Below are 16250 nucleotides of genomic sequence, written 5' to 3' on the forward strand. Positions count from 1 at the left end.
AATCATTATAGCAACATAGAAAAAATCCAAATATATGCTGAAAGAGTTTGAATTACCAACTTAGATCCGTAATAATTGGTAAAAATTTCAATTAGAATTATGTTACAACATTAAATTGAACCTGGCATCCATTTCAATACGAACAATCTATTAAAAATTAAAAGAATAAGGTTCAATCAATTTTATAAGTAAAGAAAATCAAGTTGAAACCCCGAATAACATTTTATATATCAAAATGAAAGGAATTGCCAGTAGAAAAAAACTTTATAGTAGTCACAAATTCTTGCAAAAATTTGTCGCAAGAAAACATGCACTTTTATCGTAAGCATAAAACCAACGTTTTTCAGAAAAGAAGTTTATTTGGCATAATTTTTTTATGTGAAACGAATTATTTTTTTGCGTGTAAAATACACATTCATATGTACATAATGCAGTAGCTGTATGTAAATTAGACTGTCCCACGTTATAAAGGAGAAATATGGTTCGGAAAACCAAAGAGCTATTGTTTTGAAGCTTCTTGATCCTCAACGTGTGACTGTTTGTTTTGGTTTATGGTCCGGCGGGGTCTTTAGGCCTTACTGTTTCGATCAACAGTTGCGGTGAATGGATTACACTTTCGAGAGATGATTAATGATTTTGTATGGTCGGAGTTGGATGGTATTGATGTGGACAACGTTTACTTTCAACAAGACGGTGCTACCTGCCACACAAGCAACGAAACATTGCTTTTTTACGGGAAAACTTTCCGATCGTATTATCTCTGGAAGAGGTGATCAAAATTGGCCACTGAGATCTTGTGATTTAACACCTTGCAAGTTCTTTTTTGGGGCTACTTGAAAGACTTGAAGATGTACGCCAACGTGGTAATAAATTACGCATTTTTTATCCGATTGTCTGTGAAATATGCTGCAGATTGGACAATGTACAGATATTGTTGACATATAGACCTATCTTTCGACCTCCCTATATAACACATTACGGATATAAAAGGTGCATTTATTACTCGATTTCGATGAATTTGGATACAGTGAGTTTTGGTAGACCTCTACACTCTTTCGGCGACTGTTGTTGGGTAGCAAATACGTTATCCGCATTAAGTAAAGGGCGATTTTTTAGCTATTATATTTTTGACAACACTGGTTTAAACAGCTCACGCACGTTTCGTGTTTTGTTTCACTGACAAACACCTTAAGTTTGGTCTATAATTAAACCATGAATCGTCTTATAAACGAACAACGCTTGCAAATTATTGAATTGTATTATCAAAATGCGTGCTTGGTTAAGAAAGTTCATCGCATGATTCTTCCATTTTGCGACGAAGCTCATTTTTGGCTCAATGGGTATGTAAATAAGCAGAATTGTGGATGCATTGCAAGAGCTACCAATGTTTCCAAAAAAAAGTCACAGTTTGGTGCGGTTTATGGGCTGGTGGCATCATTGGACCGTACTTCTTCCAAGATAGTGCGAATCGTAACGTAACTGTGAATAGTGAGCGCTACCCCCAATATACAAGAGTTTGACTTGCATGACATGTGGTTTCAACAATACGGTGCCACACAGCACGCATAACCATGGACTTATTGGGGGCGAGTTCGGTGAACATATTATTTTACGTTCAGGATCGGTCTATTATCCGCCTAGATCGTGCGATTTAAGGCCGTTAGAATATTTTTTGTGGAGCTTTGTTAAACCGTAAACAGCTGAGTACAATTTTTTCTTTCGAAGTGCACTATCTGTCAAAGAGTTTTGGTTGTGTGTGTGTGTGTATTATAGTTAAGAACTATAACACACACAAATAACATAAAATGGCGCGAACTAGTAACATACACAAAATCAGAGTTGCACTAATCACTGTCTTCGACAGATAGTGCACTCAATATTTTGTTGTTGGGCAACTGCCACTATCTGTAAATGAATATATCTTGTGTCTATAAAAAACCGGCTTCAATTGACACATTGAAAGACAACATTGAAGCATTTATTCGTGAGATACCGGATGAAAAGTTGGAAAGAGTATGCTAAAATTTAACTAAGAGGATGGACCATTTGAGACACAGTCACGGTTAACTTTTGCATGAAAAAATCTTCAAACATTGAGTTATATGTACCGTACTGTCGATTCAAATAAGGATTTCATGCTTTTTTCTGAATTTTATGAGGTTTTTTTTTTTGAAAAACTTTCCTATTAAAGCTGTTAAAAAATCAAAATTTACAAAAATCCGATAGACGTGCAAGTGGTATAGAGAGGGTCCACGGACAGGCGGACAAATGAACATGGCTCAGCCGAATCAGGAACAATCAGGAATCAGGGTCGAACCGCACATTTTATCACAGTAACAGTAGTGGCGCAGGTCCACAGCTTATGTTTTCACCATGAATTGACATCGTGTTTACACGTGTTAACGTTAACCGAACGCTTTGGCTTATTGGATTTTTTTGTTTGGTACACTCTAATGTAGATCAATTCTTTGCTTATATTGGTGTAACGGACAATATGATTCTAAAACCACTCGATGAACATTCCGGCCATCACATTGTACCGAAAACACCTGGCCAATATTTGCTGAAGAGATGGGCATACCTAAGGAAGAAGTCGCAGTCTTTGAGAAAACAAGTGCGAATTACATTCGCAGGTAAAGCATTCCACTTGGCAAAAATATATATGGCACCTTTAGTAGCTAAATCTGAACCGACTTTGACTGAATTCGGTACCAACATACATACGTACGGAAGCTACATCGAAATCTTAGGCGAATTCCCTCACTTTTAATAGGCTTTGGCTTTCTAGACCTTAAAATTAACCTGTGCCAAATTCAAAGATAATTCAATGGAAAAATCGGAAAACGACTTTTGGTCGTTCGGCATAATTGACAATAGGTTCTTCCCCCCTACGTTTGAGTGTCACAAGCAAATTCACTATGAGTTGTAATGCCCTGCAACATCACTGTGGTACATGAAACTATGGAAGTACCTAATACTACTTTTCTAACCGAAAAATATTTAAGACTAATTGTACCAGCAGAAAATCTTTCTTTTTATGTTGAGTTTTAGCTTGCAGTCCATCTTTGAAAAAACTAAGCGCCTAGTGTGAGAGACGCTGTTATGTTAAGCATAAGTTTGGCTGGCACCTGTCCATTCCGTCGGGGGTTTCCGCAAAAGGTCGTTCGCTGCACTGCATTTGCACTTACGCTACAACAACCACACTGATCTAAACAGGAACTTTACATACTTCAACATCGGTTGGTAAGAGTTGTTCGGCTTTATTATTCGGTTGCTATGGTGAAATGCCGGTGTGGGCGAGTGGTAACCACAACAAAACAACGATGGTCTAAACAAGTGGAAAGGCCAACATCGTTTTGTTTGTTTACCTAACGTGTTTGTTGATAAACAATATTAGCCTTGAACAGAAGTGGCCACAGTCGATATATCCTCTTCCGTCGCCTAACACGTTCGCACCATAAGTGATGTCCCTTAAATCCTCATTGCAAAACCGTGAATTGACTAATAAAAATTGTCCCGGTTGCCAAGTCCAGGCCATAACCAAAAGCACATTCATCAAAACAAATGGCAGGAAAAGTTCAACGGTTAAAGGGCCGGGTCATTCGGTAACGGCATTGAAAAACTTTAACAGGCGAAACTCGGCCAGTTCAATACAATCGGCGGGGCCAAGTACCAGCAGCAACTATGTGTCCATAAGGCAATTATTAGCCAACCAGGAGGCATGTCCGTTACCGAACAATTGCAAATTTCAGTTTACAGAGCAAAGGTGCAACTATGAGCGGATGGCGAAATCGCACCACTCATCCTCTTCCACAGCGTCGCCGTCGAAAAGCAGCGTCGCCGTCGATGCAAATACAGATGCTGGTAATACGCTCTCCTCGTTGCCAGATGAACAGGCCGATCAAATAAGCTCCCAGTTTCTAGCTCTCCGTGAATTTCGACTTAACAACCGCAACGAATGTTTTGGTGATGGACGGCACATGGTTCAGGACGAAATAGTCAAATCTGAGAGTGACACACCGAAACAGTCGAACGAACAGTTGTTGTGGATTCTAAACAAACATGTATCCTCCACCACCCCACCGTATGCGCTGAGGCAAACCCTGTTGCGAACGGAACTAGCCAAGGATTTTACCAATCGGCTAAAACAAATCGAATACAAAAACAGGGGTTTAAATAAAAGCCTAGCCTTGAGTTACCAACCGATGTACAGTATGAAGAAGACCTGAGAAAATGCAAAGTGTAGGCAATGGTTTCCAGCTACTCCGGCTCTCGATATAAAATAAATAGAGGGAAAAAATTCTTGGATCATTAGGTCGTCTCGAAAAAGAAATAGAAATGAAAATTATAAAATAAAATAATCGTCGCCTTAACAGGCAAAAAAAATAAAATAAATAAAGTTTTCAAAACTTAGAGTCCTTATTAAAAACGCGTTTAAATTTAAGTAAAATTGGGGTCGGATTTCAAAAGTGAAAAATTATATTTAAAATTTTTCAAAAAAAAAGATCTGCCACCGTGGCGCATTGTTTAGCATGTCCACCTATGAAGCCGAACGCCTGGGTTCAAATTCCGGTGTTGACATCACAAAATTTTTTAGCGGTGATTATGCCCTTACTAATGGTGGCTGCATTTGTGAGGTGTGTTTTGTGTTTTAAAACTCTACAACGTAGTGTAGCTATGCGACACGCCGTTCGGGCTCGGCATAAAAAATAAAGTCGCTTATCATTCAGCTTAAACTTTAATCGGACCGCACTCATTGATATGAGAGAAGTATCCCCTGTTCCTTAATGGGTTCTCCCAGTTTTAGTGCATTAATAGATGATGTTTATGAAATGTCTTTCTGAAATTCTCGGTAAGATTCGAAGCATGGCGTTTAGTTTCATAGGTTTATATAGATGGCTTTATATAATTTTATATGATTTTTTATACCCACCACCGAAGGATGGGGGTATATTCATTTTGTCATTCCGTTTGCAACTCATCGTAATATCCATTTCCGGTATATATATCTAGCCATGTCCGTCTGTCTGTTGAAATCACGCTACAGTCTTTAAAAATAGAGATATTGAGCTGAAACTTTGTACAGATTCTTCTTTTGTCCATAAGCAGGTTAAGTCCGAAGATGGGCTATATCGGACTATATCTTGATATAGCCCCCATATAGACCGATCCGTCGATTTAGGATCTTAGGCCCATAAAAGCCACATTTATTATCCGATTTTGTTGAAATTTGGGACAGTGAGTTGTGTTATGCCAGTCGAAATCCTTCTTCAATTTGGCCCAGATCGGTCAAGATTTAGATACAGATGCATTATAGACCGATCTCTCGATTTAAGGCTTTGGGCCCATAAAAGGCGCATGTATTGTCCGATGTCGCCGAAATTTAGGACAGTGAGTTGTGTTAGGGTCTTCGACATTTTTCTGAAACTTGGCCTACATCGGTCCAGTTTTGCATATAGCTACCATATAGACCGACATGTCGATTTAAAGTTTTGGGCCCATAAAAGACGCATTTATTTTCTGATGTTGCCGAAATTTGGGACAGCGAGTTTTGTTAAGCCCTTTCACATCCTCCTTCAATTTGGCCGAGAAAGATCCAGATTTAGATATAGCTGTCATATAAACGGATCGCTCGATTTGAGGTTTTGGGCCCAAAAAAAAAGACGCATTTATTGTCTGATGTTGCCGAAATTTGGGACAGTGAGTTGTGTTAGGCCCTTCAACATTCTTCTCCAATTTTGGCTCGGTTCAGATTTGGATATAGCTGTTATATAGACCAATCTCTCGATTTAAGGTCTTGGGCCCATAAAAAGCGCATTTATTGTCCGATTTCACCGAACTTTGGGACTGTGAGTTGTGTTAGTTTCTTCAATATTCTTCTCCTATTTGGCTCAGTTTTGGATATAGCTGCCAATAGACCGATCTCTCGATTTAAGGTTTTGGGCTCATAAAAGGCGCATTTATTGTCCGATGGCACCGAAATTCGCGATAGTTTTATCTAGCCCCTCGATATCTTTCTGCAATATGGCACAGATCGGTTCAGATTTGGATATAGCTGCCATATAGACCGATCCGTCGATTTAGGGTCTTGGGCCCATAAAAGCCACATTTATCATCCGATTTTGCTGAAATTTGGAACCGTGATTTATGTTAGGCTTTTCGACATCCGTGTTTTATATGGTTAAGATCGGTCTATATTTGGATATGGCTAACAAAAAGGCCCAAAATTTTGTTCTACAAAATTGAACAAAGACTTGTACTTATTAGATTTATAATAGTTTATATGAAAGCTATACCAGATTATGAACCGATTTGAATCATATTTAACACAGTTGTAGGAAGTGATATCGAAACACCACTTGCAAAATTTCATCGGACGAGAATTGCGCCCTCTAGAGGCTCAAGAAGTCAAGACCCAAGATCGGTTTATATGGCAGCTATATTAAAACATGGACCGATTCGGCCCATTTACAATCCCAACCGACCTACACTAATAAAAAGTAGCGGAAGTTAGCGTGCTTTCGACAGACAGACGGACGGACGGATATGGCTAGATTGACGAAAAACGACATGACCATCAAAAATATATATATACTTTATGGGGTCTCAGACGCATATTTCGAGGTGTTACAAACAGAATGACGAAATTAGTATACCCCCATCCTATGGTGTAGGGTATAAAAACAGGACAGGCTTGACTTTTTCGTAACGGATTTTTTTTTGCATTCTACGTGCATTAATATATTGCTATAAACCAACTATAAAGCTCTCATTTCACGCGCTTTAGAATCCCTTTTTTTTTTTGCACATGACTGTAACTCTGTTATTTGCAATTGCAACCGCCTGAAATTTTGAGGCAAGATGCACCTGACATTTGTCATCCAAAATAAACAAAAAACGCCATTTTGGCAAAAAAATCGAGGAAGGCCATTTTAATATTAAGCCATAGATATGCTAATCTACCCTCCCAAAAATGAACGGTCTGTACATAACCCTATTAAGTCAGCAACTCGACTTCTCAGCGTATTCGAAAATTGTTTATATCGGGCCATAATAAGATTTAGCTGCCATGCTGACCGACGTACCGATTTAAGGGTACATGTATCACCCGATTTTGTTGCAATTTAGCACAGTGACATTCTGCCGACATTCGCAACGAGTTTGGTCCAGATCGAACTATATTAAGATATAGCTGGCATATAGACCGATCTGCCGAATTAGGGTTTTAAGCCCACAAAAGCCCGATTTGTTACCCGATTTCGTTGAAATTTAAACAGTGAATTGCTCTGGGCCTCTCATTATCCGCACTCAACATAGTCCAGAGCGGATCAAATTTGGATATAGCTGTCATATAGACTGATGTACTTATTTAGGGTCTTAAGCCCATAAAAGCTGTATTTCCTTTTTCGATGAAATTTAGAGCAGTGAGTTAGCCTAGATTTCCCGTTGTCCGAACCAAATTTGGTCCAGATCGGACCATACTTTGATATAAACATGGAGTTGCACTAGGCCACCTGATCTCTGAATCGCGTATGGTCCATATCATACCATATTTCAATAGATGCAGCCATATGGACCGATCTGCAGATCTGGGATCTTAAACCATGTAATCCTCATTTATAACCTCATTTCCTTGAAATTTTAACTATGACTTATATCGCTTCTAGGTACCTGAACCGAATATGATCCAAATCGGCCCATATTTGGCCATTAATGTAGGTTTAAAATAAAATAGGATAATAAATGTATCTATGGTGGTGAGTGTCCAAAGTTCGGCACGTAGATTTTACTTGTTTTTTAACATTTGGTTAGGAATTGCTTCCGGTATATGCTTAAGAAGTAAAGTCGGATGATCTTTGAATATAGGAGCAATAGACACGGAATCAGACCATTCTTGGCATGGATGTTGGAAGTAATAGGAGCGAAGCAAAAAACAATTGCCGGAGCGGAGCAGAAAAAGGTACCCGCTTCGTATCACTGGTTTGAACCCAGTGCCAGTGTCTTCTGTCCGTCCGTCTGTCCGTCCGTCCGTCCGTCTGTCCGTCCGTCCGTCCGTCTGTCTGTCTGTCGAAAGCACGCTAACTTCCAAAGGAGTAAAGCTAGCTGCTTGAAATTTTGCACAAATACTTCTTATTAGTGTAGGTCGGTTGGTATTGTAAACGGGCCAATTCGGTCCATGTTTTGATACAGCTGCCACATAAACCGATCTTGGGTCTTGACTTCCTGCGCCTCTAGACTGCGCAATTCTTATCCGATTGGGACGAAATTTTGCACGACGTGTTTTGTTATGATATCCAACAACTGTGCCAAGTATGGATTAAATTGGTCCATAACCTGATATAGCTGCCATATAAACCGGTCTTGGGTCTTGACTTCTTGAGCCTCTAGAGTGCGCAATTCTTATCCGATTGGAATGAAATTTTGCACGACGTGTTTTGTTATGACATCCAATAACTGAGCCAAGTATGGCTCAAATCGGTCCATAACCTATTATAGCTGTCATATAAACCGATCTTGGGTCTTGACTTCTGGAGCCTCTAGAGTGCGCAATTCTTATCCGATTGGAATGAAAATTTGCAAGACGTATTTTATTCTTACTTTCAACAACTGTGTCGAATAAGGTTCAAATCGGTTTATAACCTAATTTAGCTGCCATATAAACCGATCTTGGGTCTTGACTTCTTGAGCCTCTAGAGTGCGCAATTCTTATCCGATTGGAATGAAATTTTGCACGTAGTATTTTGTTATGATATCCAACAATTGTGCCAAGTATGGTTTAAATCGGTTCATAACCTCATATAGCTGTAATATAAACAGATCTGAGGACTTGATTTCTTGAGCTTCTAGAGGGCGCAATTCCTATCCGATTTGGTTGAAATGTTGCAAGACGTATTTTATTCTTACTTTCAACAACTGTGTCAAATAAGGTTCAAATCGGTTCAAAACGTCATATAGCTGCCATATAAACCGATCTGGGATCTTGACTTCTTGAGCCTCTAGAGGTCGTAATTATTATCCGATTTGCCTGAAATTTTGTACGACGGATTCTCTCATGACCATCAACATACGTGTTTATTATGGTCTGAATCAGTCTATAGCCCGATACAGCTCCCATATAAAACGATCTCTCTATTTTACTTCTTGAGCCCTCAAAGGTTGCAATTCTTATTCGAATTGGCTGACATTTTACACAGGTCTCCAACATATAATTTTATTGTGGTCCAAACCGGACCATATCTTGATATCGCTCTAATAGCAGAGCAAATCTTTTCTTATATCCTTTTTTTGCCTAAGAAGAGATGCCGGGAAAAGAACTCGAAAAATGCGATCCATGGTGGAGGGTATATACGATTCGGCCCGGCCGAACTTAGCACGCTTTTACTTGTTATGTCTGCGGGAGTTGAAATCTAGGCCATGCGCTACTGCAGATTGTGGACAATGAGGGTCACATTTGGCAAATGTTGGGATGATAAACCGAATTCGATGAAGCGTCCCCTTGCACAAACATTTGATTAATCGACGTATGTTTGTATGTATATTGGATTACTTTTATTTATATTTTTCCTTTTTTTAACATATTTATATATTATATATGTGTATGCGGTGTAGTATATGTCTGTATATATATATATATAACCTTTTGAATACATAAAAATAATTGCAGTGTAAATACACTTACAATTTGAATAATAAATATTTATGTAAATGTGTGTGTGTGTGTGTGTTTTTGTTTATAAATTGTGTATCGCCATCATACAGTAGTGACGTCCGTCAACATACAAAGAAATCTCCATTCGTCCGTACGGCTGTAGCTCGTTAACGTAATTTGGAAAGTAGAAAGTACCTATGTTTTCTTTTTTCATTTCTTTTTGATTGTTTCAATTTTACAAAAATCTTTTTTGAAATTTTTTTAAATTATTTTTTTTTTTTCTTTTTGTATTTACTCTTTGTTTTGTTAAGAGCCTATCAACGGACTAGCCTAGCCTACTTAGGTGTAACAGTTAATAAAGTTTCGAATAATTTCGCTACAATGGAGTGTTGAAGAAGGAACCACTGAATACTGCATGCACTTTGTCCGGCTGGCTTATACAATGGGGACTGCGGATTACATGATTCGCCGTCGTAAATATTAAAGCAAAATATAGTGGAGACCATATAATAAAGCGAATTTGTTATTAATTATTGATAAATATTTAAATAGAGTTTGGAGAGTGGAGCTTTGTTGGAAAAAGCCTCAAATCTGCCTGTAGGGTAGAGATGACTGGTTCAACGTGTAGATGTGCAAATTAATTTTCTTGAAACTCTTTAAATATAAATGCTAGAGTTAATTTTAAATGTTTCCTTTTTTGGCTATATTAGGGACTAGGGAAACAGTTCCGCTCGAGATGTCCTTTGACTATCGGTATCGACACTTTCTACAGTGATAAATGACGATATCTCGAAGGAGGCGAAACGCGGAATGTAGAATCACTTGGAAAATGTCCGGGTTGCTTAAGATGTCGCCATCTTTGTCAACCTTTCAGTAGACAACGTGAATAGAACTCGCGGTCAATGGCATCATTCGGTATAAAATTGGACCATTTGAAAATCAATGCAAGTATTTCTTCGGCCTGCATAAAGTCTATCGCAATGCCCAAGAAACAATTCCAAGTGTAGAAAAAGTGCCGGTTGACATTCTCCACCGTAGTCACGCACTCGCAGTTGATGCACGTTAGGCGGCCCTGATGTAGTTCAACGAAATGCTCAAAACACTTGGACCAGGCGGAGAGGGAGAAACTTTTACCCATATCTACAAGTAAATCAGGTTGGCCGTAGTTCAGAATGATGGGCAGAACTTTGTCCATGTTGTATTCGGCTAAGTAGAGTTTGGCTAGGATATCGAAAAGGGCCGGGACACGGTTCAGCACATCGAAGCACTTGACCTGTTCATTGCGTGACCAGTAGTAGCGCAACAGCACTGAGCCTAGTTCATGGAACAGGCATGAATTGTCAAATCTCAAAGGGAACATACAGTTGTCGCAACGTACAATGTCCTCGGAAGAATTCAAAAGGATGAATCCCTGTGTGATGTAATCTCGAGAAGTGTCGTCCATTTCCCATATCAGCTCGGGATTCAAGTAATGGAAGTACATTTCATAACAGTGCCGCTTCGCCTGCTCCGGGTCATCACCATGTTCGACCATCACTTGTGCCAGCTTTTCAAGTAGAGTGATCAGCTCTGGCGCCGAATATTCATCGAATAGGGAGCGGTAGCGTTCGACAAAATTCGTGTTGCTGAATTTGGAGCTTTTGCAAATCAAATAGAGATTATATATCGTCTTCTCCTCGGCCGTAATGTGTTGACCAGTCCCAGCGGCTTTCGATTTTCCTGCATTCCGGCCGGAAGAACTTGGTGCAGACGGGCCCTTCTTCGAACGGCAAACAATCTCTTCGTCGTTCTCATACATGGCTTTGATGTCTTTGAAGGGCAGGGAACGTTCGTTGGCCGGTATTAGGTCCCTGACAAATTTCTGCTGCTCCTCCGCGAATATGTTGAACTTGTATTTGATGATGTTTTTACCAAATTTTCCGGTGACCGTTAGCAAGGCGTCTTTAAAGTGTTTTTCGCCCTTCTGGCTCTTGAGATTATCACAGAAAGCATTCTCTAGTACGTAGACACCTTGCGGCGAATTGTCTTCAGAGTTTCTATGGCATTGACTGGCTCCAGAGGCTCCCACACTGCTTCTTTCGGCAGTGGAGCCGCCGGAACTGTTGTTGTCCCCACCGCCACTGCTTTCGCATTGAGCAATAGCGTCAAATATTACCGACAAGTCATTGAGCAACTCATACTGATGGCGTCCTATGAGAAAATTCTTTATCTTGTTCAGCATCCCCAGCTCGTAGTCCTCTCTCGCCTTATCGGCAAAGTATTTAACATTTCGACGCATTAGCCATGCACATTCGAGCAGTTTGCTCTGACGCACCAGCGAGCAGGCCTGTGATTGTAGTGTGTGCAGCTGCACGGAGTAGAGGGAGCCAGTTTGTGTGAAAACCACAATATCGTCATTGCACACACGGCAATCCACTATCCTCTCGAACTGATTGCACCACAGCGCCACTGTGGAGCTGCGCACATCAAAGATGTACAGGCCCAGTTCAGTAAAGGCCACCAAAAAGTCCTGTTTAAGTCTCTGTATCCTGCCAAACTGCAAATTCTGTGCCTGGTAGTCCAGCATCTCGTCATTGCCCTCATTGTCACCGCACATATTGTCATTTTCACTGTCCTGATCCTTGTGTATCTTTGTCGGCGCACAGGCCAGTGCAAATTTAAACTGATGTGTCTGCAAGACATCGCCTTCAAAATCCACTTCCCAAAACCGGGAACCAGGTCTGGCGCAATAAATTCGAGAGGGTTGGTGACTTTCATTTGATGAAATAAAGAAACAGGCCCCATAAGCACCATCTCTGGGTTTGTTCCCAATCTACGGGGGAAAATTGGTGAAATAATCACTGCTGCCGTACTATTATTGTTTGGGCAAAAACATACCTGTTTGTATTCCTCGTACTCCGTATTACATAAAATGCATTTGGTGCAATTGGAGACCAGCAAAAGAGACTCAAAGTCATCAATTTGCACAACTGGAGATTCCAAAAAGAGTATGGGATGAATGGACATGTTTATGAGACTGGTGCCCTTAGGACGAATCGAAAGAAAGATTAGTGTGCGCGAACAGCATTATTTCTGACATGGAAAATGCATTACAATGGATAGTGCGATTGCTAAACAACAGCTCTAATGACCTATTCGCATTTCATGCCAAAAAATGGGAAAAATATGAGAAAACTAGAAAACAAAAGCAAATGTCCTATTGACAAACAAATGAATGATCAAATTATAGCAGTTCGAAATAATTAGCTTTGGTTTGCAAGTTATGTACTTAGAGAACAATGAACCTTTCAGAGTAATAAGTCACTTACACACAAACAATGAGTTAATAGATAATAACATGGAGAACAAATCAAAATTAAACTTTTCATTTCGAATGGGGAAACACTTACAATAAATGTGGACAACAGCACCAAGTTGACCTGACCTTTGGTATCGCCATAATAGAATTGCTTTTCGTCCTTTGTCCAGTGAACACATGTTACTTGCACAGACTGGTCGCTACACAAGTTGGTGAAGATGACCTGTGGCACCGACTGTGCTGATAAGTTAACCACATAGACACACACCACCGAACGCTGTGTTGAGAAGGCCACAAATTTTTCATTGGCAGATATCGATAGGTGATTCACCGCCCCATGCTTGCTGGGTATGAGGTGTAGAAATTTGCCCTCCCGGTTAAAGAGGTAAAGCGAGCCGGACGATGCTCCCAAAACAATGAAGTTCTCCGAAATGTCGAAACAAGTGTACTGAAATAAAAAACGCATGGGTCGAAGGACACAATGGACGCAATGACAAATGACCCAAATACTGATAGATGACAGATAGACATACCTTGATACGATTGTGCTTCAAAGGCTGGTGGATTGCCAGCGAGTAGTCAATGAAATTACTTAGGCAATAAAAATTCATTTCGGCAATATATGAGATCAATGCAATCACTTTCTTTGTATACAATTCGTTATTATTTATCTAATAGTTTTGTTCTTTGAGATTGTATTCCGATTCCATTTTCACAAATCTCACAGGACTTTTTACTTTTTTCATTTGTTTACAAAAAAAGTGGTTACTTGAGAACAGATCCGACTAGCTAATGGCTAATCAACAGTAAACGTATGGTAACGTACTTTTAAATATAGCACAGCTAAAGAGATGCTTAATCATCAAACACTGTCATTCCAAGTAAGAGCAATTTACACGATACATCTATATAGTAGTAGTAGCATTGGGGTCCGCTAAGTGTGGTGTTTATTGCTGTCACGGGAAGCTTAGCTGCGAGCTACCGGTCGAGTCAACAGTTTGCGGATAGTGGAACGTTCCATCCGGAGTAGCTGTAACTGCAGTAGCGGACAATCAGCGGTTTCGAGCGGAGAGTCTTAGTGAGAGGTCGGGTGGCGCCTTTAAATAACCAATGGCCACCCTGTTCCCGCGGCGATCGGTCCTTTGGACCGGAAAGAACTTGCTCACCTACAGTGGTTTGACGAGGATCGCCACCTCTACATGAAAATGTGGTTACAACAGCACCAATATTTTTGTAATTTTTATTTGTATTTGGGATATTTACCAATCTATCGGAATCGCCAGCTTATGGATAAATAGAACGCTTTATGCGCTAAATGCTTTGTACATAAAGGGTGATTTTTTTGAGGTTAGGATTTTCATGCATTAGTATTTGACAGATCACGTGGGATTTCAGACATGGTGTCAAAGAGAAAGATGCTCAGTATGCTTTGACATTTCATCATGAATAGACTTACTAACGAGCAACGCTTGCAAATCATTGAATTTTATTACCAAAATCAGTGTTCGGTTCGAAATGTGTTCATTCACCGTAACGTTGCGTCCAACAGCATCTTTGAAAAAATACGGTCCAATGATTCCACCAGCGTACAAACCACACCAAACAGTGCATTTTTCGGGATGCATGGGCAGTTCTTGAACGGCTTCTGGTTGCTCTTCACTCCAAATGCGGCAATTTTGCTTATTTACGTAGCCATTCAACCAGAAATGAGCCTCATCGCTGAACAAAATTTGTCAAAATTTGAACACATTTCGAACCGAACACTGATTTTGGTAATAAAATTCAATGATTTGCAAGCGTTGCTCGTTAGTAAGTCTATTCATGATGAAATGTCAAAGCATACTGAGCATCTTTCTCTTTGACACCATGTCTGAAATCCCACGTGATCTGTCAAATACTAATGCATGAAAATCCTAACCTCAAAAAAATCACTCTTTATTATCTGTTAATTTTAAACATATCTTTCTCATAGTTCGTAAATGTGATTTTATTAAAATCCTAAGCAATTTTTGCTTTCCAAAACTTTTAATCATTAAATATATATGTTGCATTCTTTCTCTTTTTGTTCTGTCATTCCTATTGAATATGTTAACTGTGTTCAAAATTCTCAAGACCTCGTAGGTCCTTCGCGGGTTAAATTTTTAGAGATACTTTTACATATTCGTAATTTATCCATTTGATATCCATATTCTCAAGACCCCATAAGTTCTTCACGTGTCCAATTTTTGAACGTTGTTTCATATTAGCAAACTACTTGACAATAACTTTCACTTGCGAAAACATAATATGGATAAGACCTATGAACATCATTAAGGAAAAAACGCAAACAAAGAATGTAAAAAGAGATCAAGTTGGCATCCTCAATGTCAAATACTGCTAAAAATTAAAAAAAAAATTTATGTCGGCTGATCGTTTGGCTTAACCTTATTCAGTGAATCCTGCATATTGTCTTGGTCGGACCACTTCCACAAATGGGGGGTTGGCACTGGCTTGGAAATCCACCAGCATGGATTTTGTTAAAATTTTATATAAAATAAATTTAGTCGAAGGTCACAATTTTATTCTACATACCTAACCTCTATCAAACCATAAAAAATAGAGCTTCTAGGAACCGAACAAGGATGATGGTCGTCGGTGTAGGTGTAGGTCGTCGTGTTCATATAACTCCCTATGTGTGTCGTTTTCTCGGTTGTGATTTCCCGTCGTATGTTAATTATCGTTTGCTTTTGTTTCTTTTTAAGTTATTGAAATGTCGGTCTCCAATTTTTCTTGTTAATGAATTTAATTTTTGTCATTCTACCAGAACTAATCAGTTGGTTCTTCCGAGGGTAGATAATTTTTTGAGTAGTACTTTTTTTGTAAGGGTTGCACGTTTGTACAACTCCTTGCCTACGGATTTAAAGAATTTCAGTTTGTCAACAAGATCTTTATCAAATCGTCTTCGTCTACACTTTCAGCGCTTTTAATTTTTGTGTCAAATTGTCAACAACTTTAACGGAATGTTTTTATCGTGCGTATTATTGGTAATTTATTTATTTTTTGATTTTAGTATTACTTATTTTTTTCCATTTTGTTTAATTCTTTTTTTTTTTTGTTAAGTGATATTTTTTAATTATTTTTTTTTTCAAGCTCTTTTATTTATAATTCTTGATAATTTGTTTTCAAAGCCAAAAGTAATATAGTGATTTTTTTTTTGTATATTTTGGTTTAAGTATTACTTTTTTTATTATGCTTTAATAATTTTTTTAATTTATTACGTTGATCTTTTTTGAGTAGGATTTTTTTTAATCAGTTGCTGCTTAT

The 16250-nt window shown here is 39.0% G+C and overlaps 2 protein-coding genes across 2 annotated transcripts; one reads left to right on the forward strand and one right to left on the reverse strand.

Moving 5' to 3' along the window:
* The first annotated feature begins 3464 nt into the window (after window positions 1-3464).
* On the forward strand, window positions 3465-4229 carry LOC106087699 (uncharacterized). The gene has a single exon (XM_013252842.2). The coding sequence runs from the start codon at window positions 3465-3467 to the stop codon at window positions 4227-4229; it is 765 nt and encodes a 254-aa protein (XP_013108296.2).
* A 5309-nt stretch (window positions 4230-9538) lies between these two features.
* LOC106088084 (BLOC-2 complex member HPS5 homolog) lies at window positions 9539-13731 on the reverse strand. The gene is made up of 4 exons (XM_013253388.2): window positions 13481-13731; window positions 13039-13395; window positions 12527-12673; window positions 9539-12461 (listed from the first exon to the last, which is right to left on the reverse strand). The coding sequence occupies exons 1-4, from the start codon at window positions 13556-13558 to the stop codon at window positions 10512-10514; spliced, it is 2532 nt and encodes an 843-aa protein (XP_013108842.1). The 5' UTR covers window positions 13559-13731; the 3' UTR covers window positions 9539-10511.
* Window positions 13732-16250: the final 2519 nt, after the last annotated feature.

This window comes from Stomoxys calcitrans, chromosome 2, assembly GCF_963082655.1.
Source record: "Stomoxys calcitrans chromosome 2, idStoCalc2.1, whole genome shotgun sequence".
Classification (NCBI taxonomy): Eukaryota; Metazoa; Arthropoda; class Insecta; order Diptera; family Muscidae; genus Stomoxys; species Stomoxys calcitrans.

Bases quoted from the DNA above. Each gene is read 5' to 3' on its own strand.
- LOC106087699 (XM_013252842.2), top strand. From the start codon at position 3,465: ATGTCCCTTAAATCCTCATTGCAAAACCGTGAATTGACTAATAAAAAT.
- LOC106088084 (XM_013253388.2), bottom strand. From the start codon at position 13,558: ATGAATTTTTATTGCCTAAGTAATTTCATTGACTACTCGCTGGCAATC. The intron at 13,396-13,480 runs GTATGTCTATCT...TTTTTATTTCAG, and splicing joins TGAAGCACAATCGTATCAAG to TACACTTGTTTCGACATTTC. The intron at 12,462-12,526 runs GTATGTTTTTGC...TTTCCCCCGTAG, and splicing joins AGTACGAGGAATACAAACAG to ATTGGGAACAAACCCAGAGA.